The sequence below is a fragment of the Capra hircus genome, chromosome 17 (genome assembly GCF_001704415.2).
Source record: "Capra hircus breed San Clemente chromosome 17, ASM170441v1, whole genome shotgun sequence".
Lineage (NCBI taxonomy): Eukaryota > Metazoa > Chordata > Mammalia > Artiodactyla > Bovidae > Capra > Capra hircus.
Window position 1 is genome coordinate 70,380,406 of NC_030824.1, and position 26,749 is coordinate 70,407,154.

At 36.0% G+C, this 26,749-nt stretch overlaps 1 protein-coding gene across 1 annotated transcript in view; it reads left to right on the top strand.

Moving 5' to 3' along the window:
• The window catches only part of TLL1 (tolloid like 1), a 175,242-nt gene that overhangs the window by 91,872 nt on the left and 56,621 nt on the right, over positions 1 to 26,749 (top strand). Inside the window, exons 10-14 of the mRNA XM_018061208.1 lie at positions 6,007 to 6,109; positions 9,520 to 9,636; positions 10,830 to 10,975; positions 22,675 to 22,870; positions 24,597 to 24,722. Of these exons, the coding sequence (XP_017916697.1) occupies positions 6,007 to 6,109; positions 9,520 to 9,636; positions 10,830 to 10,975; positions 22,675 to 22,870; positions 24,597 to 24,722 (688 nt within the window). The remainder of the gene's footprint in view (positions 1 to 6,006; positions 6,110 to 9,519; positions 9,637 to 10,829; positions 10,976 to 22,674; positions 22,871 to 24,596; positions 24,723 to 26,749) is intronic.

Genomic DNA, 26,749 nt, shown 5'->3' on the forward strand with positions numbered 1-26,749 from the left:
TTTATTTCATCATTGTTTGAAAAAAGATGCCACATATTTATATAAAATAGCACAATATAAAACACTCAAATATTTTTCAAGTGTTTTTGATTTGTAATTCAAGTATGGCTTCTGCTAGTAACCATAGTCACAGGCCAGTGTTTCACTTCTGCATCAGAACCCTAAGATTTGATTTTAGAAAACTTGTCATTATTACATTTTCTGCTTCTAAAGGAATCTGTGTTTTACATTTAAGTAGGCCAGTTTTGTTCCTTCACAGTACTTGGAGTTTAAAATAGAAGATTAAAAACAAGATAGGAAACTGTTCTGTTTAGAGTTAGCCCCCCTTCCAACTGTGTGTGTGTGTGTGTCTGTGTGTTGCAGGCTTCAAAAATTAACTACCGTAAGCAACTCAACCACATTGTTTCAATTTTGAGTAAATTCTGATCATACACATCTCTCCAATTTAGCTGATTCTTTCCTCACCAAGGAGGAAGTTGAAACTCTTTGCATGCCATTATGAAACTCTTCTTTATATCCCAGAGGGAAGCCACAAAAGAACTTTGAGGTCTACCATTTGTATCTGTATTCTGGTTTTCCATCTCTGCTATAATGAATAAGTTTTCATTAATTATAGTTGAAACCTGCTCCTTGTTACAGGGAGAATACAAATGGAGAATGAAACTTCATATCAGAAAGTGGTATTATTCCACATTTGTAGCAAACTTAAATACAAAGTCAAGGGGGAAAACCATAAATTATTTCCAGTTAAATCCTAAGAATAACCTAATGTTGAATTAGTATTCAGAGTTGGAAGAGCAAACATATTACAAACATATTTCAGGAAAATAGTTTAGAAAATATGCATTTTAGAAATCAAGTATTGAGGATTACTGAAATAGAAAGTGAAAAAAAGTCTTTTGTCCTTTGATATTTAGAAATTCTTGTAAATATTCTTTTAGAATATTTAAAATAATAACATCAGAGGAAAAAAAAACAAAGGAAAAATAAAAACTATAACTAAAATAGAAATAAATAAATGAAAAGTTTTATTAAAACAAACCAAATTAGACCATGCCTACTCTATTATATTTAAACAACACCATGTCTCTATTTTCACATCCTTGATATATTTCGCCACTTGGAATCAGGAAAGTACATGTTCAAAAAAACTGATAAATGTTGAATTTAATGGTAAAAGGTTAATACCACTGTAAGGTGCAACTGATTTTCATTATATTTAGACAAATTCTTACTTTCTACCACTGTGAAATGATTATTTATATTGGCAATTAAAACCAACTATGACATACAATTTCATCAATAATCATTGGGGTGCTAAGATATAAAATCTCTCTCTCTCTAGTTGCTAAGTCATCTCTGACTCTTGCAACCCCATGGACTGGAACCTGCCAGGCTCCTCTGTCCATGGGATTTTCCAGGCAACAATACTGTAGTGGGTTGCGTTTCCTTCTCCAAAGATATAAAATACCATGATAAATATTTATGTTGTTTCTTCATTCTCAGTTCAGTTCAGTTGCTCAGTTGTGTCTGACTCTTTTGTGACCCCATGGACTGCAGCACAAAAGGCTTCCCTGTCCATCACCAGCTCCCAGAGCTTGCTAAAAATCATGTCCATCGAGTCGGTGATGCCATCCAACCTTCTAATCCTCTGTTGTTCTGTTGTCCCCTTCACCTCCTACCTTTAATCTTTCCAAGCATCAGTTCAGTCAGTTCAGTTCAGTTCAGCCAGTGTCTGACTCTTTGCAGCCCCAAGGACTGCAACACGCCAGGCCTCCCTTTATCACCAACTCCCGGAGCTTGCTCAAACTCAGGTCCATCAAGTCAGTGATGCCATCCAACCTTCTCATCCTCTACTGTCACCTCCCCCTACTGCCTTCAGTCTTTCCCAGCATTAAAGTCTTTTCCAAAGAGACAGTTCTTCGCATCAGGTGGCCAAAGTATGGGAATTTCAGCTTCAGCATCAGTCTTTCCAATGAATATTCATGATTTATTTCCTTTAGGATTGACTGGCTTGATCTCCTTGCAGTCCAAGGGACTTTCAAGAGTCTTCTCTAACACCACAGTTCAAAAGCATCAGTTATTCGGTGCTCAGCTTTATTTATAGTCCAACTTTCAGATCCATACATAAGTACGGGAAAAGCCATAGCTTTGACTAGATGGACCTTTGTCAGCAAAGTAATGTCTCTGCTTTTCAATATGCTGTCTAGGTTAGTCATAGCTTTCCTTCCAAGGGCAAAGCGTCTTTTCACTTCATGGCTGCAGTCACCATCTGCAGTGATTTTGGAACCCCAGAAAATAATGTCTGTCACTGTTTCTATTGTTTCCCCTTTTATTTGCCATGAAGTGATAGGACCAGATGCCATGATTTTAGTTTTCTGAATGTTGAGTTTTCAACCTACTTTCTCTCCCTCATCTTCCACTTTCATCAAGAAGCTCTTTAGTGCTTCTTTGCTTTCTGCCATAAGGGTGGTGTCATCTGTGTATCTGAGGTTATTGATATTTCTCCTGGCAATCTTGATTCCATGTTATGCTTCATCCAGCCTAGCATTTCACATGATGTACTCTGCATAGAAGTTAAATAAGCAGGGTGACAATATACAGCCTTGATGTACCCCTTCCCAATTTGGAACCAGTCTGTTGTTTCATGTCCAGTTCTAACTGTTGCTTCTTAACCTGAATACACATTTCTCAGAAGGTAGGAAGGGTGGTCTGGCATTTACATCACTTTAAGAATTCTCCACAGTTTGTTGTGATCCACACAGTCAAAGGCTTTGGTGTAGTCAATAAAGCAGAAGTAGATGTTTTTCTGGAACTCTCTTGCTTTTTTGATGATGCAACAGATGTTGACAATTTCATTTCTGGTTCCTCTGCCTTTTCTAAATCCATCTTGAACATCTGGAAGTTCATGGTTCACATACTGTGGAAGCCTGACTTGGAGAATTTTGAGCATTACTTGCCTAGCATGTGAGATGGATGAAATTGTGTGGTAGTTTGAAGATTTTTGGCATTGCCTTTCTTTGGGATTGGAATGAAAACTGACCTTTTCCAGTCCTGTGGCCAATGCTGAGTTTTCCAAATTTATTGGCATATTGAGTACAGCACTTTCACAGCATCATCTTTCAGGATTGGAAATAGCTCAACTGGAATTCCATCACCTCCACTAGCTTTGTTAGTAGTAATGTTTCATGAGGCCCACTTGACTTTGCATTTTAGGATGTCTGGATCTAGGTGATTGATCACACCATCATGATTATCTGTGTCATGAAGATCTTTTTTGTACAGTTCTTCAGTGTATTCTTACCACCTTTTCTTAATATCTTCTGCTTTTGTTAGGTCCATACCTTTTCTGTCCTTTATTGTGCCCATCTTGTAATGAAACGTTCCTTTGGTATCTCTAATTTTCTTGAAGATATCTCTAGTCTTTCCCATTCTATTGTTTTCCTCCATTTCTTTCAATTGATCCGTGAGGAAGGCTTTCTTATCTCTCCTTGCTCTTCTTTGGAATTCTGCATTCAAATGCAGAATTTGAATGCAGAATTCTTTCCTTTTCTCCTTTGCCTTTAGCTTCTTTTTTCTCAGCTATTTATAAGGCCTCCTCATGTAAGTAGTAAGATTTTCCCTACTTTCTTCAATTTAATTACAAGACCAGGAGCTGACTCTGGCTCATATCATGAACTCCTTATTGCAAAATTCAGACTTAAATTGAAGAAAGTATGGGAAACCACTACACCATTCAAGTATGACTTTAATCAAATCCCAGGATCAGGGTCTCTTTTAATGAGCGAGTCCTTCCAATGAATATTCAGGACTGATTTCCTTTAGGATTGACTGGCTTGATCTCCTTGCAGTCCAAGGGACTCCCAAGAGTCTTCTCCAACACCACAGTTCAAAAGCATCAATTCTTTGGCTCTCAGCTTTCCTTATGGTTCAACTCTCACATTCATACATGACTACTAGAAAAACCATAGCTTTGACTAGACGGACCTTTGACAGCTAGTTAATGTCTGTTTTTTAATATGTTCTCTAGGTTTGTCATACCTTTTATTCCAAGGAGCAAATGTCTTTCAAGTTCATGGCTGCAGTCACCATCTGCAGTGATTTTGGATGCCAAGAAAATAAAGTCTCTCACTGTTTCCATCTTCATTATATGAAAAAGTAAATTAGTTGAGGATTGCTTGAAACAGTTTGTACTCACCTTTCTGTTAAATAGTGTGTTCAAGACAGAAGTATATGCTTTCTAACACAAAAATGGTAGTACTTTTGCAAATATGAATTCAAGACTCATTATTTTTTCATTTGCTTAAGAGTCTTCCTATATTCAGATTTTATATTGTCACAAAAACATTCTGGTTATACAGTTACAAACTATATTTTTATATTAGAAGTATTTCAAACATTCATAACTTTTTACTTTTAGCCAAAGTCCATTTTGATTTCTAGAGTAAAAAATACATTCACTATACACCCTAAGCATCTTAGATATTATTAGCAGAATAGAGTTCGAATGAGTTTTTCAATGTAAAAATTATTGTTCAAGTGAATTTTACCTCATCAGATATATGCATTTCTTATGTCATTTTCCCTCTACTTTTTGGTGTAATCAACTGAAAAAATGTTAATTATCTGGAAAGTAAAGTATTTTTATAAAGCAGTAAGAAAACTGTCTTTCCTTGAGTTATCCTTGAATTATCTTCAAAAGTAGGCAATGGCACCCCACTCCAGTACTCTTGCCTGGAAAATCCCATGGACAGAGGAGCCTGGTAGGCTGCAGTCCATGGGGTTGCTAAGAGTCGGATACGACTGAGCGACTTCACTTTCACTTTTCACTTTCATGCATTGGAGAAGGAAATGGCAACCCACTCCAGTGTTCTTGCCTGTAGAATCCCAGGGATGGGGAAGCCTGGTGGGCTGCCATCTATGGGGTCACACAAAGTAGGACACGACTGAAGTGACTTAGCAGTAGCAGCAGTAACATTTCAAAGCAAAGTACAAAATAAAAGGTCATGTACAAGATCTAACTTAAAAGGTCTTTGAGTATATATTCTTGAATTTAGAGAAGCATAGTGACATCTGTCTTTGATTATAGTTATATGGAGAAATTTTAATTCTAAAGCTGTATTTAAAACATTTCAAGTACACAATGATATTATATTCCTGGAATATGGCACATGGTGGTTATTTTAACATAATTATAGATGTCTGAAATAAATTATTAAAACACAGTCATAACAAAATCAGAACTTTTCATAGTTAAGTCATGTTTATCTAAGAAAATTCAAAATAAAATGTTTGATAGTATACATGTTTCAATGCCATTCTTCCAAATCATCCCACCCTCTCCCTCTCCCTCAGAGTCCAAAAGTCCGTTCTATACAGCTGTATCTCTTTTGCTGTCTCGCATATAGGGTCATCATTACCATCTTTCTAAATTCCATATATATGTGTCAGTATACTGTATTAGTATTTTTCTTTCTGGCTTACTTCACTCTGTATATGTTCGATACAAGATACAGGATGCTTGGGGCTGCACGGGGATGATCCAGAGAGATGATATGGGGTGGGAGGTGGGAGGGGGATTCAGGACTGGGAGCTCATATACACCCATGGCAGATCCACATCAATGTGTGGCAAAACCAATACAGTATTATAAAGTAAAATAAAGTAAAACTAAAATTTTAAAAAATAAATAAAATATATTAAAAAATAAAAAATAAAATGTTTGAATAAAGCTTTCTCATCTCACAATTGTTCAATTAACTTTACAGAAGTTTAGTTTAATTGCTGAAATGTATAGTTTATTTATTGGCATTGGGCTTCTAAATTGTTAGACATTAAGTTGGGAAAATGGAGTTTTTTAGGTTTTATTAAAGAAAAAATATTGGATACTAATATAGGAAGAAGAAAAGAATTTGCTATTAGTCTGTTTGCACAGTAGATCTGGGTTTCTAGCCACCTGAAATTATAATCATTTTTAATCTGCATATTCTTTTTTCCACTTTGCAGATTGTTTTAAATTTTACTACAATGGACCTATACAAAAGTAGTTTGTGCTGGTATGATTATATTGAAGTAAGAGATGGGTACTGGAGGAAGTCACCTCTCCTTGGTAAGAGATTTTTTTTTTCTTTTTTTGCTTTTTACGTGTCTATATATATAGTCTGTCTTATCCAGAGACAGTTCTTTCAAGAGTCATCTTAGGGTTTAAGGTACATGAGACCAATATTTTAATTTTTATTATACTTTTTTCAATCATAGCAAAAATAGTTACAGATAGACAACAGATTAATTTAAATGAGCTTAAATTATGAGATGGTGCTTGGATCTGAACATGATTTAGAATAGCTTATAGTGAATACTCATCACATAGTCTATATTTTTAATTTTAAAATCAGAGTTTTAATGGGTAAACCAGATAAATTGTGAATTTATGTGTGTATGATTTGTTTTTCTTCCTTTGCTTAGGCAGTAGAGCGTAAAGTGTTAGGTACATGTTCAACTGCTGGCTTTCTGCACCAAAAATATTGGTTCTTACTGTAGACATCACAGTTTTGCCTCTCAGGTTTTTGTGGCTTAGAAGGTGTATATGTAGTTTGTATCATAAATTGTAGGTCAAATTTGGTGCACATCAAAGTATCCTACCAACCTTTAACCACAGACCGCACATTAACTTACATGAGGCAATTTCTGTTGCCCTCTGTTTCAGCTAAAGGTGAGAGCTGCTGTGAGCATGTGAGTATCTACTCTATTGATTTTTTTTTTTTAATTGTAACTTTCTCTCCTATTTTTAGAAGTAGCTTTGCTCAGTTGTTTTTGAGTGCCTACAGATCTTTTCTTCTTAACATCTAAAACCTGCTGAATGGACATATTTGTATTAAAAGTGATAGCAGCCTTAGTAAATCCAAGACATCTGTAGAAATGCTTAAAAATAAGGAAACATAAAGATGTGAACTAATTCTCTGTCAGGTTGAGGAACACCTTGCCTTGAACCTGTAGTTTCTTAGCCTTGTAGTAGTTGTCATTCTTTAGTTGCAAAGTCCTCTCTGACTCTGTGATCCCACTGCCAGGCTCCTCTGTCCGTGGGATTTCCAGGGCAAGAGTACTGGAGCGGGTTGCCATTGCCTTCTGCAGGAGATCTTCCCAATCCAGGGATCGAACTCGTGTCACCTGCATGGGCAACAGTGGATTCTTTACCACTGGGCCGCTTGGGAAACCCCAGTTTCTTAGCCTAGATGAAGCTGTTTATAATATATTGATATATATGTATGTTCCTAATAAAACGTTTCATTAAATTCATATTGAAAAATCAGATCTAAAGCTGAAATACTGAGAACACTTTCTTACAGCAACATCAGCATTACATACTGCAGGGTGTAATAGCCTAACACACTGGTTCAGTCTGACCACAGTGTTCGTATGGAAAGCTTTCCCCACTATTTGCTCTGAGACCTTGCTCCTCAGAGTGCAGCCACCACATTGGCAGCACCATACCTTCTGAAACAGACTGCATTTTAACAGACACCCTGGCAATGCATATGAATTACAGCTTTTTCTCTTTTAGTCAGGTTTCTGTCTTCCAGTTTCCTTTTATTCAGAATTGAATAAATGGGGTCACAAGAGTCGGACACAACTGAGTGACTTCACTTTCACTTTCACTTTATACACACTAAGTTGCTTGACTGACTCTTGTGACCCCATGGACTGCAGCCCACCAGGCTCCTCTGTCCATTGGTTTCTCCAATGGCAAGAATACTGGAGTGGGTTGCCATTTCCTCCTCCAGCGGATCTTCCCGACCCTGGGATCAAACCCGCATCTCCTGCAGTTCCTGTATTGGTGGCAGACTCTTCACCACTGAGCCACCAGGGAAGCCCATATGTATATATGTATGCTCAGTCATTCAGTTGTGTTCAACTCTTTGAGCCCCCGTGGACTGTAGCTTGTCAGCCTCCTCTGTCAATGGAATTTTCTGGAGCAGGTTGCCGTTTCCTATTCCAGGGGATCTTCCCAACCAAGGGCTCAAACCTGCATCTCTTACCTCTCCTGCATTGGTAGGCAGATTCTTCACCACTAGCAGCACCTGCAGAGCCCATATCTATCTATCTACACACACACATATGTTATTTTATAGGTTATGTTCCATTATGGGTCATTGCAAAATATTGGATATAGTCCCCTGCGCTATCCAGTGAGTCTTTGTGGTTGATCTATCTCATATTAGAATAGTGTGTATCTGTTACCCTCATGGGCTTCCCCAGTGGCTCAGTGCTAAAGCATCTGCCTTGAGTGCAGGAGACACGGGTTTGATCCCTGGATGGGAAAGACACTCTGGAGGAGGGCATGGCAACCCACTCCAGTATGCTTGCCTGGAGAATCTCTATGGTCAGAGGAGCCTGGCAGGCTACAGTCCATAAGGTCACAAGGAGTCGGACACAACTGAAGCAATTTAACATGCATCCACATCTGTTAATCTCATACTCCTAATTTATCCTTCTCCCCCTCCCTTTCCTGCACATTGCAGTATAAGAGACATTACTCTCTTTTACATGGCCTTAAGTTTTTAATACATGCCCCTAATACTATTTAGGAAGATTTTTTTTTTTTTTTGCCTGCTAGCTGTTAGTATAAATGTGTTTTGTCTTTTTTCATATACTAAAACTATGTAAGAAATCATTAACAAGGGTACACAAAAATGAATGACAATATATTATTATTTGTAGAATTATTTCATGTGTATGATCATATTTAACTTTTTACCATCAATATGAAAGCTTTGAGCACAATAGCAAACATACAGTAAACAATGAATATTTGTAGAGGGTTGAGGGAGGGAAGAAGAAATGACAGTTACCATTATATTCATGCAGTATTATACTTGCCTTTGGGTACACAATCAGAAAAATATCAGAACTCATACTCAAGTCTTCTAATATTTTTTGCCATTCTGCCTACTATACTACGTGTTATAGCTTTATAGATGGGATGGAATGTATGTAGTAACATAAGATCCTTAGGCAGCCCGGAGGTTTCCGTGACAAATGGCCACTGAACTTGGCTAAACAAAGAACCACAGTTGGGCTGTCACTCCCCAACTAATGACCAAACTGACATTTAAAGTAGTTTTTCAGGATCACTTGAGGTCTTTTCTCTTCTCTGTGGAATAATATTCCCTACCTTGATGTATCATGTACAAATAGATGTTTTGAGCTAGCTGTTTTCCAGTTCCACAGGTAGCAATAATGGTATCAATCATTTAATCTAAGGGTGATACGTTCCAATATTCTATAAATAAATAAGAAGAAATAGTTTTACTTATACACCTTTATTAAGTAAATATTAAGGATTCATAGCTATGGCTCTAGTTACTAGGCATGGTGATAGGAACCAACCAAATCTGGTTTTATAGAAAAATAACCTGTTTTCTGGTACCAGTAATGTATGTAATCTGTAGCTAGTATGAAAACCAGTTAGAATATAAAGTCATATTTAGAAGTCTCTCTTTATTCTTTTATTTCTTTTAGGTAGATTCTGTGGGGACAAATTGCCTGAAGTTCTTACCTCTACTGAAAGCAGAATGTGGATTGAGTTTCGCAGCAGCAGCAATTGGGTGGGAAAGGGCTTTGCAGCAGTCTATGAAGGCAAGTCACTTTGAGTTTAGAGATGGCTTTTCCTTAGACCTCTTAACAGAAAAGTACTTTCAATTTCATTTGAATAGTATTGTAATTGTATTTTAATTATGAAAATTTTCTAAACTGCATCATGATGTCCATGGATGATTTTAATAAAAATACTCATTTAGTTTAATTGCAAAAATAACCTGTTTTCTGGTACCAGTAAATACATAAATGTTCTCATCAGGGATGTGTGGGGAAAAAATAACTCGTTAGAGATGTGTGGAAAACAACAATAACATCAAATGGCACAGGATTCTTAAACTTTGATTGTTTTTTCATAATAATATTAAAATATTATGAAGAAATTGCCACTTCTCTTTGTACTGAGTTTGTGTGTATTTTATGCCTATACTGTAGAAATGTCCTGTTAAAGGAAACTGCATGGAAAATAATTGTGCACAGTTCTGGAGATTGCTTTGTCTAAACGAGAGAGTCAGCATTCAAGAAGAATTTACCAGATGCTTTGTTCTATAGGTCTCTAAAAGAGTAAACTGGCATTGTGCTTCCTGGCTTTAAAAACAGTTCCTTTCTTGTCAGACCATGAGTGGAGATGACGCTTTTTGCTCCTACCTCTGACAGCACAGAAATTTAGGCAATTTACAAGACAGACAGTTTGTGTTTCTCTTAGACTTTTAAGAGAACAGGAGCATTTGTTTCAGAGATTAGCTGTGTGGTCATGAGGAGTTTGGCTTGGGTGGAGCCACAGACGTTGCACACGAGGCCTGCTCACACCAGGGGCCCAGGGGGTGCTGTGGAGCTTCCCTCCTGATGAGCTCTTCCACTGACTGAGGTCAAAAACCCAAAAGAAGCGGTTCAGGGAATCACAGGGCAAACTCACATAGCATAAATTTTGAAATCTCAAAAGGTTTTTAAAGTCTAACAAAGAGGCTTGTTTTTGTAAAGGTGTGAATTAACAGTGGTTAAAAAGTCTCATTTTCCTTAGCTGACTGTCATCTAATATTTATAGCTAAGTGTTTTGTTTTTTTTAATCAACAAAATACTTGGTTGATAAAAGTATTGGTGAGCAGTCAACCTTGATTTTTATAACCTGGTCTTTATATGTTCAGCTACAGGCACTGAACTAAAATGCTATCTTAGAAGAAAATGGGAACGAAATGGCATGTCTAGGTTTATTTATTTATTTTTGCTTTTCTCAGCTATCTGTGGAGGTGAGATACATAAAAATGAAGGACAGATTCAGTCTCCTAATTATCCTGATGACTACAGGCCAATGAAGGAATGTGTGTGGAAAATAGCAGTGTCAGAAGACTGCTACGTCGGCCTGATCTTTCAGGCCTTTGAGGTAAAGTCCTTTAGGCAGCCTTTGTGGGGCACATCCTCCATAAATGACAGTGCATTTAAGGAAGCAAGAACTATGAAATCAGTGAAGAAGCAAAAGATTGCCTATAAAATGCAATATCAAGAATGAGAGAGCTTTTTTTTTCCCCTTTGTCCCTCTCATTGCAGACATTTTCAAGAAGATTAAAGTGAGCTTACATTATCTGTGCTTTTGAATTAAAATGTTTGAAGTACTGACAATAGTTTCCTTTGAAAAATGTCCAGGCTTGTTTCACAAGAATGCTTGAAGGGTCCATAAAAAACAAACAAACAAAAAAAAACTTTTATTTCTCCTCTAAACTAAGAGGCTAAAGGTAGCTCATCTTGTTTTGTTGTCTTTAGGGGGAAAATCCATTTTTCACCTTTTTTATTAATATGTAGAAAATTGTTGATATCAAAAACAGGGATTTAAATATTCTTAGGAGATTTTTACTTCATCAAAAATATTTACTGGGGAAGAAATCAGCATTAAAATTGCATTATTAGATGAGGACAGAATAAACCAAGGCCAATCAGATTCCTGGAGCAAAATCTGCATCCAAAGTACTGTGCTAGCTAATGAGTCATTTTTGTGTGACGAGAAGAACTGAGTAAAGGGTGAGAAGCCAAGAGACATGAGAATTTGTTCGGAACTCCTGAGTATGCTTAAATTATAGAATTAGGTTAGATATTGAGAGCCCAAAGCAGAGTAGGTAGGAGTGATGAGGTGTTGGCGTTAGGTCCAGGAAGAGAACAAGATGCCATTATTGGAGATTATTTCTTTACTGATTAGAGGTACTACTTACTGTCCGAGTGATGAGAAGTCTGCCGAGAACCCTACTTACTGTCAAGATATACTTGCCACTGAATTGGCAATGTGAGGTGTCCCAGTCTCCAAAGCAGGAACCCCAGGGGAATACAGGGGTTACTTGAAAGCCCAGACAATGTCGTTCCCTCACCTGTAATCTCTGATGTATTTTTTGGTTCTTCTCTACCCCTTTGCTTGTACCTTTAATTTTCATTTCTTTTTAATCATGAAAACATTCTCCTTTCTCCTATGATCAAGATGTTTATGCCCCTGACCACTTTGCATTTTTGGAAGCCTTTGTTCTGAGATAATTTGATTCACATTTAAATTTTAAAATTTTACTGAAGACATTATTGAAATAGATCACTTTACTGTAAAGAGTACTAAAATTGTTTAGGATTCACCCACGTTTTAGACCAAAACAACTGGTTCACTGAAAAATCATCTAATGACCACAGTACATGTATTTTGTGCTATTGAAAACATTGAGAAGAACTGTCTTCCAACAATATTTCAGTGTTTTATAAAATTCTGTTACAGAAGTGATGTTAGCAAATACATTCATTTGATGCATCTAAAGACTGAGATGCAGAAATTGCCGGCTTAGCTGGTTTGCAGTTGTTTGGTTTTCTGTTTCTTTTTTTGTTTTGATATACCAATATAGTAAGAGTGGCATTCTTCAAAAAATAGGATAGTGTAAGGACATATAAATAGGAAATATTTATACCTCAGGCACTTAGAACCATGCTTGACACAGGGTAGTCATTTAATAAACACTTGTTGATTAAGTGGATGAATAAGTTGTTACTATGCTTTGAAACTGAAGTAAGGTCATGTCATATAATAGCTTGATTGATAGTATATTTTATTTATTATCTCCAGTTCCCTGTCCTTTCTTCATTTTGCTTTATTTCCTTATGTTTTTTCCTCCTTTATTTATACACTGGACATATTTGATTGTCTAGTAGGTCTCTTATCTTTGACTAGCACCATCTTTGATTGTTTAGTCTTACTCACGCTAACCCAATCATCTTCAGTCTTCCCTATTTCAATATTTAATGTTTCAGCATGTCACTATTTTGCTATTAGTCATTTAGTGACCAAGTCATGTTCAACTCTTTTGCAACCCCATGGACTCCTCTGTCTCTGGGATTTCCTAGACAAGAATACTGGAGTGGATTGCCATTTCCTTCTCCAGGGGATCTTTCTCACCCAGGGATCGACCCCACATTTCCTTGATTGCAGGTAGATTCTTTACCACTGAGCCACTGAGGACTCCCCGTGTCGCTATTTACTCAAGGAATATTCCTAATTCCACTCTTTCTCTTAAACCCCAAGGCCAGTTCATCAGCATATTCCACTTGCTTTGTATTCAAGGCATCCTATATCTATGAGCACTTTACATTTCCTTTCTTGCCACCTCTGCTCTGATCACTGCCGCTCGCTTTGTGACTTGGTGAGTTCTTCACATCTCTGCTTTTGCCTTACATATCCTGACACCCACATAACAGCCAGGATGATACTGTCACACTATGAGTTTCATCAAGCACTACTCTGCTTAAAGTTTTATCAAACACTACTGTCCATATGCCTCATGGAGAAAATCTTTGTGTTAGACTTTTAAGGCATGTGTTATAGCACTGTTGGTCCTCAGTTCAGGGTTAATGAATTGGAATATCTGTGAAGGTGACTTTAAACAGAAACACACATAAAGCAAGGCTAAATATTGATTTGTTTACAAAAATTTTGTGACCAGAACCTCTCAAGAACGTAACCCTGTATTTCCCCAGGAGCTACTAATTAATACTCTCTAACTCAGTGTTTTCAATGAATTAGTTGAACTCAACTATGCTGAATACTGAGAATTGACTGTATACATTTTTAATTTGGTCTAATGGTCATTAGATGGTGTGTTTCAGTTAGTCAGTTATCTGTTTAAATCAATTTATTTTGTTTACATATTATATTTTCAATATACCATTTATACATTTTATATTGAAAATGTATAATTTTAAAATGGTCTTTACTGTTTCTCAGTGTTTCATGTCTTTTTATGACAAAACCATTTTATTTACTGATATCAGTCTTTGATTTTTTTTCAAACACTTTCTATTTTTGTAACTTTTTTTATTCCCTGTGTTACTCTCTCCCCTTTCAGATAAAAGGGCCCTTAAGCTAGTTCTAACTGAAATCTACTATAAAGAACTTTCTGGCTGTTCATTATCTATGCCTTTCTGTGAATTTATGTCATGAATATTCACCTTTCCTAATGCTACTTAGATTTTAATTGTAAGTACAGAAAGAAATCTGAACAAGTGCTTTTGTTAATGAATTTCAGGTATGTTTGAGCAGGAAAGGACGCTATATGGGTGGTAATGAGTACTAATATATTTATAATCATATCCTTTGGGACAATTTTCTTCTCTAGTAGTTACTAATACATTCATCCTAACACCAGTACTGAACTGAATTTGTACATGAATGTAAATAGTGTCTAAAATCATTTTGAAGAACATGTCTTCTTTTCAACAGTAGTGTTGGTAAAGCAGGCTCGATACTACTACTTCACTTGAGCACTTTTAGTATGAAGAAATACATAAGAGAAAAAGTTGGGGAGACTATAATACAACTTCAAAGAAATGTCAATAAAGCAGAAAATAAATGAAACAAATCCAGAGCTTACTTATGTTTAATTAAAATCCCTACATACATTTATTTATGTGGGATTACACTTGAGGCACTTGTCAGTTTTTCTATACATTCTGATTTGGTTATACCTTGCTTCTGAAAACCATAGTGTGTAATAGTTTTCCTCATCTTTACTAGCAACTTTCTAAACCACATACAAAAGTTTTTTTTTGTTGTTGTTGTTTTTTTTTTTAATCTTGGCACAGTTGACCCTGAACAACACAGGTCTGAACTACAGTTATTGATTTGTACGCAGTGTTTGATTAGAGATCACAATATATAAAGTCACAAAACTAAGGTTTAAATGACTAATATCTCCAAACTGCTTCAGCCTCTTTCTCTTCAGTGAGTCATTTATCAGTTCCTTTATTTTTGAGGCAGAGATTGCTGTTCCAGTTTTTCAACTGCACTAGGTTGACACCCCTAACTCCTACATTGTTCAAGGGTCAACTGTATTTTATGAATTACTCAGTTAAGATTAGTCCTTTAACTCCTTTAAATATTATATATTAGTTTAAATTAAGTAGGTTCATCTTTGTGAGTGAACTAGAAAGCCAAGACAAGGAGACCTTAATTAGTCAACATTTTTATGCTTGCCCTGCACTATTTCTTCAGATATTTGGCTAATAATATATTAATGTATTCATGAAAGTGAAAGTCTTTTAGTCATGTCTGACTCTTTGCAACCCTATGGCCTAGACAGTCCCTGGGATTCTCCAGGCCAGAATACTGGAGTAGATAATAGCCTTCCCTAACCATTGTTTTGGTTAATAACTATAAAAGAGAATTAAGTACCTCTCCATAATTTTATTGAATACTTTAGGCTATCAGTCTACTCTGAAAGATTAGATTAAACAAACCTGCCCAAGGTCACACAATTCTTAATTGGTAGCACTATGGCCTGGAACTCACACACCCTTTTTGTCTTGCTAGCAAAATGAAGCATATATATTCTCTCATAGCATTAAATTCTTTCCCTTCATAACTATTGTCATTTGTACATTTGTATTATTTAATCAATAAATATCTATCAGTCAGGGACATGTCTGTTTATTTATCACTGTTTATATACTATCAAGTGTATATTTATTATCTGGCCATTATAGATTTTCAATGAATCTTTACTAAATTTATAAGTTAAAAATTACTGTGTCATGAAGAAAAAAAATCAAATGGCAGCATTGAAAAACCTGAATCATATGAAATTAAACCTAACCACACCTTATGGTTTTGATTTCCACATATTTGATCATATTTGTTTTTTCTCCACTCTAGTATCTAAATTGTCTACTTAAAAATTTGAAATATGGCAAAACCAATACAATATTGTAAAGTAATTAACCTCCAATTAAAAGAAATAAATTTGTATTAAAAAATATGCACAGTGTGAGAGTTGTTAGTGTTTTTTTTTCCTTTTGCATCTTTTTCTAAATATAAATTTATTTATTTTAGTTGGAGGTTAATTATTTTACAATATTGTATTGGTTTTGCCATACATCAACATGTATCCACCACTGATATACACGTGTTGTGTGCTTGGTTGCATGCATTCTCCCTTCACCAAAATAACATCTATGCTGACCTTTCCCCTTTGTCTCTTTGGAGCAGTCTCTCTGAGTCTGCAGTCCTAATAGCAGAAGGCATGCAATCAAGCACACAATTTTCTAAAAGGTTTCTACTAGTCTCATGAAGGAGAGGGCAATGGCACCCCACTCCAGAACTCTTGCCTGGAAAATCCCATGGACGGAGAAGCCTGGTAGGCTGCAGTCCATGGGGTTGCTGAGAGTTGGACATGACTCAGGGACTTCACTTTCACTTTTCACTTTCATGCATTGGAGAAGGAAATGGCAACCCATTCCAGTGTTCTTGCCTGGAGAATCCCAGGGATGGTGGAGCCTGGAGAGCTGCCATCTATGGGGTCGCACAGAGTCGGACATGACTGAAGCGACTTAGCAGCAGCAGCAGTCTCATGAAGCTTTTGTTAGTCAGGAGCAATAGTCATCACCATGAAGGATTTTAGTGCTTTTCTAGATATAGGGAGATACAAGAATTGGGCTTGTAAAATCAGTTCCTGAAAACATCTATTTGAAGACCTGTCTTTCCTAATTCTCCACCATCCTACCCCCACCTCAAGTACAGAGTAATTCATTTCCACTTTCCACCCTGAAGTCCTTTCAGGGAGTATTGAAAATAAGAAGCTGCAGAAGCATATGATTTAATCCTTGTAGAGGTAGATGGCAAGTGCCAATAGCAAGTGACAATTTTTAGTTGACAATATTCATTAAGTACTAGTAGTACTTAATAGTACAAATAGTAATAATAAGGGATTCTCTGATGGTTCAGGCAATAAAGAATCTGCCTGCAATGCAGGGGACCCAGGTTCAATCCTTCAGTGTTGTTCAGGAAGATCCCCTAGAGAAGTACTAATAAAAATAATATTAATTAATAAAATATTAAACATGACAGTACATTTTAAAGAACCATCCTATTAAACATTTTTCCTTTTTATTTAAAATTCCTTTTGTTATAGCTTTATCATGACTTTACTATATTTTTCAAAGTTAAAATTAATTTATTTTTAATAACACATGCTAATTTTGATTGTTTTTGTTAGTCATATTTTTCTTTAATATCTTCCCCTAAAGCAACATTAATGACTTAAAATTGCTCCGAGTATAGAATATTTTTAAAATATAAATTTACTTATTTTAAGTGGAGGTTAATTACTTTACAATATTGTATTGGTTTTGCCATACATCAACATGAACCTGCCACAGATATACGCGTGTTCCCCATCCTGAACCCCTCTCCCCGTACCATCCCTCTGGGTCGTCTCAGTGCACCAGCCCCCAGCATCCAGTATCATGCATCGAACCTGGACTGGCGATTCATTTCATATATGATATTATACAAGTGTATAGAATTTTAAATTATTTTAACTATAAAAGTTTAATCATTTATGTAGTTATAGTATTAATTATATTTTGAAATTATGTCCTACCATTCACTGAAGACTTATTACGGTAAAATAGATATAACATATGTACGCACAGTAGAGTTAAGTACATTCACATTGTGTAATCAATCTCTAGAATTTTCATGCTGCAAAACTGCAGCTGTTTATCCAGCAAGCAACAATTCCCCATCCATGCTCCCCCGAGCCCAGGGCAATCACTGTTGCTTTATGTCTCTGTGAATCTGACTACTCTAGGTGCCTTGTGTAAGTAAAATCATACAGTATTTGAATTTTGTGTGACTTTTTAAATTTCACTAACTGTAATATCCTCAAGGTTCATCTATGCCATAGCACATGAAAGGATTTCCTTCCTTTTTAAAGCTAATATCCCATTGCATGTATAGTCCACAGTTTGCTTTTCCATTCATCCTCTGATGGATATTTGGATTGTGTTCACCCGTTGGCTATTATGGATAATGCTGATATTAACATGGATGCACAAATATCTCTCCAAGACCCTGCTTTCAGTTTTCCAAATGTATATCTGAAAGTGGAATTGATGAATCATCTGGTAATTTTATTTTCAATTTTTCAAGGAGTATGGGAAAGCTTTCACTAAAACTATTCCCTAGGAAATTTGGACGTTTCAGAGGTTTTTACAAATAACTAGATATTGCAGTAGATGTTTTTGGAATGTCAAATTTATTTGGAAATCTGATTATAAAATGAAAGCACAGTGTGTGAATGGCCCTGAAGCCCGGGCCTGGTGTCTTGCTCCATGGTTAGCATTCCTTCAGAGCTCCCTGCATCACTGACCACAGAGCTCTGTACTGGCTGGCAGTGTTAGAATCAGAGGCTGGCTACTTTAAATCATATTTAATTGATTTCAGATCTTGCTAAATAAAAGAACTGCTTCTTCTCTAACATACCAGTAAAGACATGGACCCTCAACTTAATAATGAAGTGTAATATCCATCTCTTCTACCTAAGCTTTGTACTTGTTTTCCTTCTTTGTGTATTGGATCTACTTCCAGTACCATTTACACATCAGTTTCCTAAAAAAAATCTTCAGAGCTTAAGATCACTTTTATTGTTTTATGTATATACATATTAGGTCTGTTTACTCTAAGATAAACTTGCCACACCCCTATATGGTTTGTACTCTGACTGCCTTAAAGTCTGTAGTAGGTCCGTTTCATCATCGCATTTGCTACATGTGTAATTATACATGACATTGCATTCAGATTCCAGATCTGTGCACTATGTCCATACTTCAAAGCAAGAAGAAACTTTTTCTTTTTTTGTTTTTATGAATTATTGACTTCAGTGTTCTTTTTCCCATTATACCTAATGTAATGTAACATCAAGGAACTTATCCACTTTTTAGCTTTGAACATATCTATGTCTGTCTATTCTCTATACTGGAGAAATGGCAACCCACTCCAGTATTCTTACCTGGAGAACCCCATGGACAAAGGATCCTGGAGGGCTACAGTACACGGGGTCACAAGAGTTAGGACACAATTTGGTGACTAAACTACCACCATCATTCTCTAAAGCTGTCACACAAATAACATAAATAACATAACTCAAACTCTGATTTGTGCTCACCATCATTACTGCTATGCAGATATAGTTAAAGAGATATTAATTGTAATTAACACCAATAGAGCAGATTTATTGTGCTGATATTACATTAGGATTAATGTAATTAACCTAGAAAAATGTATAAACAAGAATCATGGAAGTCACAGGTGAGCTATCTGGGTCAACAACTGTGGCACTGGCTATGTGAGACTATAGTTTACATTTCTGTTGTTTAACCCAAGATACCAAGTGCATGATACTTAATATGTAAGTAACATGTAATTAATAAATAAGTACTGGTAGAATCCATCTTAAAATTGATCATTTTTATACATTTTACCCATGAGATATTTACACTTTGTGTATCATATAAAAATGGACTTTTCTGGTGGCTCAGATGGTAAAGAGTCTGCCTGCAATGCAGGAGACCAGGGTTGGGAAGATCCCCTGGAGAAGTGGCAACCTACTCCAGTACTCTTGCCTGGAAAATTCCATGGATGGAGGAGCCTGGTAGGCTACAATCCACGGGATCACAAAAAGTGAGACACGACTGAGCAACTTCACTTCACATCATATAAAATATTTAAAATTTTTACTAAGTGTAACTAGTGAATATGCTGTAAATTTAAAGAGACCTTTTGTGTAACTGTTAAAGGAACAAAGGGAGTTTTATATACAGGGAAATATGCATCATCCTGTTTCTTTTTAACCATTGATGAAGTGTAATTTGTTTTCGGTATTGTCTATCTCATTTTTTTCATACTGTAATTAAAAGCCCAAACCCTTTTAAATTAGCCTTCTTTTTTTTTTTAACCTCTGGTATGACTTCTAATATGAAACAATGTGATTTTTTTCTATTAATTGACCTTCTATGGCAGGCAGCTTCTTTCTTCATTGTGTGTTCTCACTCCCTTTCCTCTTCTGATATAACCTTTTCCTCCACTTCCAAAATGATTCATGAGTTGCAAGCAGTTCATTCTGTGTTGCTCAAGCAGGTAAAGATAGGTTGGCTTGCTGAGACCTTTGGTTATTTTCCCTACAGTTTTGTTATTGCTCAGTTTCACTTATTCTTCTATCAAGCTGTATACCTTGAGAGTTTCAAATGTTATTTTATATGTCCCCTTAGCCAAAGAATAGCCTTTGGCCATCTGGAAATGTCCTCATATTTATAGAGAATTCTGATTTTCAAGACAGTGTGTTAGACTGAGAGAAGAAGATATGTCCTACCTGGGCAGCTAGCCTTGTCACCCCTGGTGACTAATTCACTTCTCATGCAACTACTAGCTCGCCCTCACCTTCGTATTTAATAACTACGATTGCAAAAGTATGCTTTAAAAGTGCTGGCAAAACCAATACAGTATTGTAAAGTAAAATAGAGTGAAAATAAAAAATAAAAAAAATTTTATCACTATAAAAAATAAAAAAAAGTCAAAAGTCAAAAGTGAGACATTTTTAATGTTAAATATTTTCCAATTCTTTCCCATAATTCCACACACAAAGATAGTACATTTTTAGAGAAAAACCCAGAATTATGAATCCTACTGAGCTCCTGGAGAAGTCAATGGCAACCCACTCCAGTACTCTTGCCTGGAAAATCCCATGGACGGAGAAGCCTGGTGGGCTGCAGTCCATGGGGTTGCTGAGAGTTGGACACGACTCAGTGACTTCACTTACACTTTTCACTTTCATGCATTGGAGAAGGAAATGGCAACCCACTCCAGTGTTCTTGCCTGGAGAATCCCAGGGACAGCAGAGCCTGGTGGGCTGCCTTCTATGGGGTCGCACAGAGTCGGACACAACTGAAGCGCCTTAGCAGCAGCAGCAGCAGCAGTGAGCTCCTACTGATAGTATAATTTAAAATCACAACTTTCACTCACCCCACCCCCACTTTTCATGCTTCCTATTTTCTTTCACTTCGTGTTTTTCTATAGAATATTTTACTTTCTAATATTTTATGATTATGATTTACCTTGTTTATTGTTCCTTTGCTCTCTACCCGCCAGGATAATTTCCAGGAGTGCAAGGCTCTATTACTTTGACAAATGATGCATGCTGAGCAGCTAGAAGTACGCTAAGCACACTGTGCATACTGAGTGAGAAGTGCCCAGCATAGAACCAGGCGGTGAACATTTAATGGAGACATGAATGATTCTAATTTGTGATTGGGAAAAGGGCGGCAGCAAATGCAGTACTTAGTTCTAACCAAATCCGCTTCAAAATATATTTCCTTGTTTGTCTTCATGCTGCCTAATGTGAAGACTATCATTGCTAATGTATTGACAAATCAGGAAATGACTACTTCAACCAACTCTGCCACCAGTTTCATGCTTACAGATTGTACTTCATTGAATGAACATGTTCCCTGACATTTGTTTTGTGATAGGAGAGTTCCATAAATTAGTGAAATGTATGTTGAATGATGGTTGAAATGATGTGATACTTTTCATGGTTTATTAATTGTAGATGACTATGCTTTCCAGCTTCAAATACTTAATAAGTAGTTGACTCTACTAAGATTTTAGGGTTAGTCATTTTTTATAAAAAAATTATAGAAGCAAGAATTTATTTAAAAATTGTCTTATAATTTATAAAACAATTTGTAGATTTTTTTAGTATTTTAAGGCTAAAACAAATGTCATTCCTTTATAAAGGCCAGTGCTGCTGCTGCTGGAGGTGCTGCCGTTTAGTCACTAAGTTGTGTCTGACCCTTTGTGACCCCATGGCCTGTAGTCCACCAGGCCCCTCTGTTCGTGGTTGTCCCAGGCGAGAATACTGGAGTGGGTTGCTATTTCATTCTCCTGGGGATCTTCCCTACCTATTAACTGAACCTGCATCTCCTGCTTTGGCAGTCAGATTCTTTAACACTGAGCCACGTAGGAGGCCCCTTATAGGCCAATAGTCTGAGCTAATATTTGCATTTAGTTGTTTAGGAAAGAGATTAAGCTCACCAAGGATGCACAGGTTGCAAGGAAAGATTTGGGGTAAAAGGGCTCATTTAGCAAGCCCTTGTGACTCTGAGAGGGCAGCTAGTGATAGTTCCATAGTGGAGTCATCTCACTCACAGCTATGGTAACTATGGATAAAGGATTCATAGACTAAGAAGAATTGTAATTTCATATTATCAGATTTTCCTTCAGAAAGATATGTATAACCTGAAACTATGCAACATTTGTCAATAAAATATGAATTCAGTCTATTGATAAAATAATGGTTTTGTTGATCAGCTATGAACAATTATTATAATTATTGGTTATGTTTCAGAACAAATTATGCATTGCTTATAGGATATCTAGCCCAGATTTCTAATGATAATTTTAAATCTGGAATTTTTAAAATTCTGTTTTGCAAAGAATTACTACTTTTATTTTTATTCCATTTTAAAAGGCAGCTAACTTCTATGATCCTAATGCATGTGGATGCACTTTTTCATAGATATTTTCTCTCTCTGTCTTTGCCAGATTCATAAACCCTTTATTCATTGACAGTGTGATATTACCATGCATAATTCATCAGAAATGCTCTCTTTTGTGTAAATAATTTGTTATATGGCTGTGTTAGTATCACATCAGTGAGAATACATAATGCTCTTTTTATAGAAATTGTTTTGTCTATTAATGAGATAGATCTCATATTTTTACTATTACAGATTGAAAGACATGACAATTGTGCCTATGACTATCTAGAAGTTCGAGATGGAACCAATGAAAGTAGTCCTTTGATAGGACGTTTTTGTGGTTATGATAAACCTGAAGATATCAGATCTACCTCCAATACCTTGTGGATGAAGTTTGTTTCTGATGGAACCGTGAACAAGGCAGGGTTTGCTGCCAATTTTTTTAAAGGTAATTTAGAATTATTTAAAATGTAAGCTTCTCTTTGTCAATGATAAATGTAGTATTATGTAGTAAATGTATTTAGCTTTGAGGCAGGGAAGAAATAGAGTAATGTAATATTGAAGGCTGAAGTATGCAGTCTTCATAAATATATCAATATTTTTATGATTTTTGATGGAAAAGTTTACTGGTTAAAAAAAAAAAAGGAAACTAGAATCTAGAGATTTGTAGCACAGGATAGGAAATCCATTAGGATTTTCTATCGTCTGTTTTTAGGAAACAGTCAAAATAGCAAAATCCAGAAAGGGATATTCAGATAAGAGGAAATATTTGCAATATAATCAGAAAAAAGTTTATAACCAGGAGGGGATTACTGACATATATTTCATCAATTTATTTCCAGATGGCAGCACTTTTATGCCCTCCCTTAGAGAGTAGCATTCTACCACATTACAAATAATGTATGGCCTCCTTAGTAGAATATTCTGATCCCTTAAAATGTCTTTTTGACAAAGAATTATTACTGATTATCTTTAATTTTGAATTTTATTTTATTTTCATGTCCCATGCATGATGTATATTTGTAGGGTAAAAAGAAAGCTGTTTCATTGTAAATAATGGCATCAGATTTGCTCCTTGAAAATTCAAAGACATTTAGGTTAACTGTGTGACTGTAGAATAAAATTCTTTTAATAGAGAAAATAAATTTCCTCTGTGATACCTTTTAAAGAATAAGTGATGAATTCAGTTGTGTATGTCAAAGTGTGAAGAATATCCAGACATTTCTGTTATTCAAAGAACAAATTGATTTCCCCTGGGTATTATTCATCATTTGAATTGAAAGGCAGAGAACCTTGGCACTTAGGGTATATGTATTCAAAGTATTCATTAAAATATTCATTTACGTACTTTAAATCTTCCCTACAAGTTATATTTTGTAGTAGAAGAAATATACTATAAGAGTCTCTCATGTGATGTTTGTATTTGGTTATCAAAATGCTTAGTGTTGGATGATACACAGTTTCTCCAGAGAATATTTTTTACTGTTTTCTTAATTCAGAGTAGGTTATTCCTAGAGAGTGAGATTATGAAGTACCTTGTCACACGTGTTTTTTTTAGAATAATATATATGTTTCACATGTCTATTTTGTATATTTTTATGTTACCACATACAATTAAAATTATTAATGTTTATAAAATATGGAATTATGTATTTTCTGAATCAATATCTCTCTATAAAAAATATTGAATTTTTAATTGAAAGAGGTCTAGAAATTTTCTTAGTTTTCCTTTTTAATTTCTTGCCACCATAATTTACTTATTAATAATGCTATTTCTTTAAAAGCATTTTTCAGGCTACCTAGCAAACTATACTATGAAATGAACAGATGAATTCATGTTCTTTCACTAAGTTTTCTATTTCATTCTGAAAAATCTCTACATCTTAGTAATCACCTTTAACTTTAAATTAAAAAAAAAAAAATATGCTGTGTCTGAGATAAGGTGATCATCAGTTGGCCCAGTCCTTCTGATTCTCACACAATTTTTAGATTGCAGTGACATGGATTCTTATATGTCATCCATCAAAGGCTTGCAAATGTTTCCTGTTATTTTGTTGAAGAAATCAATTGTTTCAGTTTCATTCAAAACTATTAAACATCACATTTTCAAAAAATTTTGCACATTAGTGTATAAAAACAAAATAGCTGTTCTCTAATTGTTGCCACTTTTATAGAGGAAGATGAGTGTGCCAAGCCTGACCGTGGCGGCTGTGAGCAGCACTGTCTGAACACGCTGGGCAGCTACCAGTGCGCCTGTGAGCCTGGCTATGAACTGGGACCCGACAGAAGGACCTGCGAAGGTGGGGCTGGATTTGCACATGGTGTTCCCTGCCTGAAACCCTACCCCTGCCTTTCTCTCATGTAATCTCATTCTCTTTCTCTCTTTCTGCCTCCCTATTAAGCAAGAATAAAATAGACACAGTTACAAAGAAAATACAGTTTCTTTAAAACTGAGGATATTGCATACAAGATAAAAAGAAAGTTATCTGGCTATTTCTATGTGACTCCTAGCATAAATATTTTTACACTTTAGAAATATGCCAAATATGGTAAACCTGAAAGTACCAGTAGCTTTAAAAATATATGTATAAATATGATAATCTTTATATTAGTTGACATGCATACACAGATACACATATATAAGCATACATACACAAGGGCAAGTAAAGAGACCAGTTACTTTAGCTAACCCTTGACTCCTTAGGAATTAATTAGGAACTGTGTATAATACATTCCTTTCACTGATGGTGGTGGTTTAGTAGCTGTGTCATGTCTGACTCTTGCAATCCCGTGGACTGTAGCCCGCCAGGCTCCTCTGTCCACGGGATTCTCCAAATGAGAACACTGGAATGGGTTGCCATTTCCTTCCCCAGAGTATCTTCCCAACCCAGGAATCGAAACTGGATCTCCTGCATTGCAGGCAGATTCTTTACCAACAGAACTATGAAGGAAGTCCTTCCTTTCACTTAACTTGCTTTTAAATACTCTAATTTTCCTAATCTCACTATCAATAAGAATTACACACCGAGGAAACCAGAATTGAAAGAGACACATGTACCCCAATGTTCATCGCAGCACTGTTTATAATAGCTAGGACATGGAAACAACCTAGATGTCCATCAGCAGATGAATGGATAAGAAAGCTGTGGTACATATACACAATGGAGTATTACTCAGCCGTTAAAAAGAATTCATTTGAATCAGTTCTGATGAGATGGATGAAACTGGAGCCGATTATACAGAGTGAAGTAAGCCAGAAAGAAAAACACCAATACAGTATACTAACACATATATATGGAATTTAGGAAGATGGCAATGACGACCCTGTATGCAAGACAGGGAAAGAGACACAGATGTGTATAATGGACTTTTGGACTCAGAGGGAGAGGGAGAGGGTGGGATGATTTGGGAGAATGACATTCTAACATGTATACTATCATGTAAGAATTGAATCGCCAGTCTATGTCTGATGCAGGATACAGCATGCTTGGAGCTGGTGCATGGGGATGACCCAGAGAGATGTTATGGGGAGGGAGGTGGGAGGGGGGTTCATGTTTGGGAACGCATGTAAGAATTAAAGATTTTAAAATTTAAAAAAATTTAAAAAAAAAAGAATTAGAGGTAACATAAATAGTTGTTGTTGTTCAGTTGCTCAGTCATGTCGGATTCCTTGCAACCCCATGGACTGCCACACCCCAGGCTTCCCTGTCCTTCACTATCTCCTGGAGTTTGCTCAAACTCATGTCCATTCAGTCAGTGATGCCATCCAACCACCTCATTTTCTGTCACCCCCTTCTTCTCTTGCCCTCAGTTTTTCACATCATCAGGGTCTTTTCCAGTGAGTCAGCTCTTTGCATCAGATGGCCAAAATTTGGAACTTCAGTTTCAGCATCAGTCCTTCCAATGAATATTCAAGGTTGATTTCCTTTATAATTGACTGGTTTGATCTCCTTGTAGTACCTCTTTTAAATGGATCACCCAAAAGGGAAAGAAAACCAGTTTAGATGGAGTTCTGGGAGTAACAAATATGCTCTATTTACTATAGTTTACCTTGCCTGCTAGCTCAACTAACTCTTCCTAAGAGTTTCTTGTCTTGAAAAAAAAAATGAAAGAGTTGGGGGAAATAAGCAATTGATTTTGGTCTTACTACAATAGGCTGTATTGTTCCTTACATATCATTTTATGAATGCTTACAGCTATCATATGGTATAGATATTATATCCATTTAAAAGATAAAAACTTACAAATAGCTGTGAAAAAAAGAGAAGTGAAAAGCAAAGGAAAAAAGGAAAGATATAAGCATCTGAATGCAGAGTTCCAAAGAATA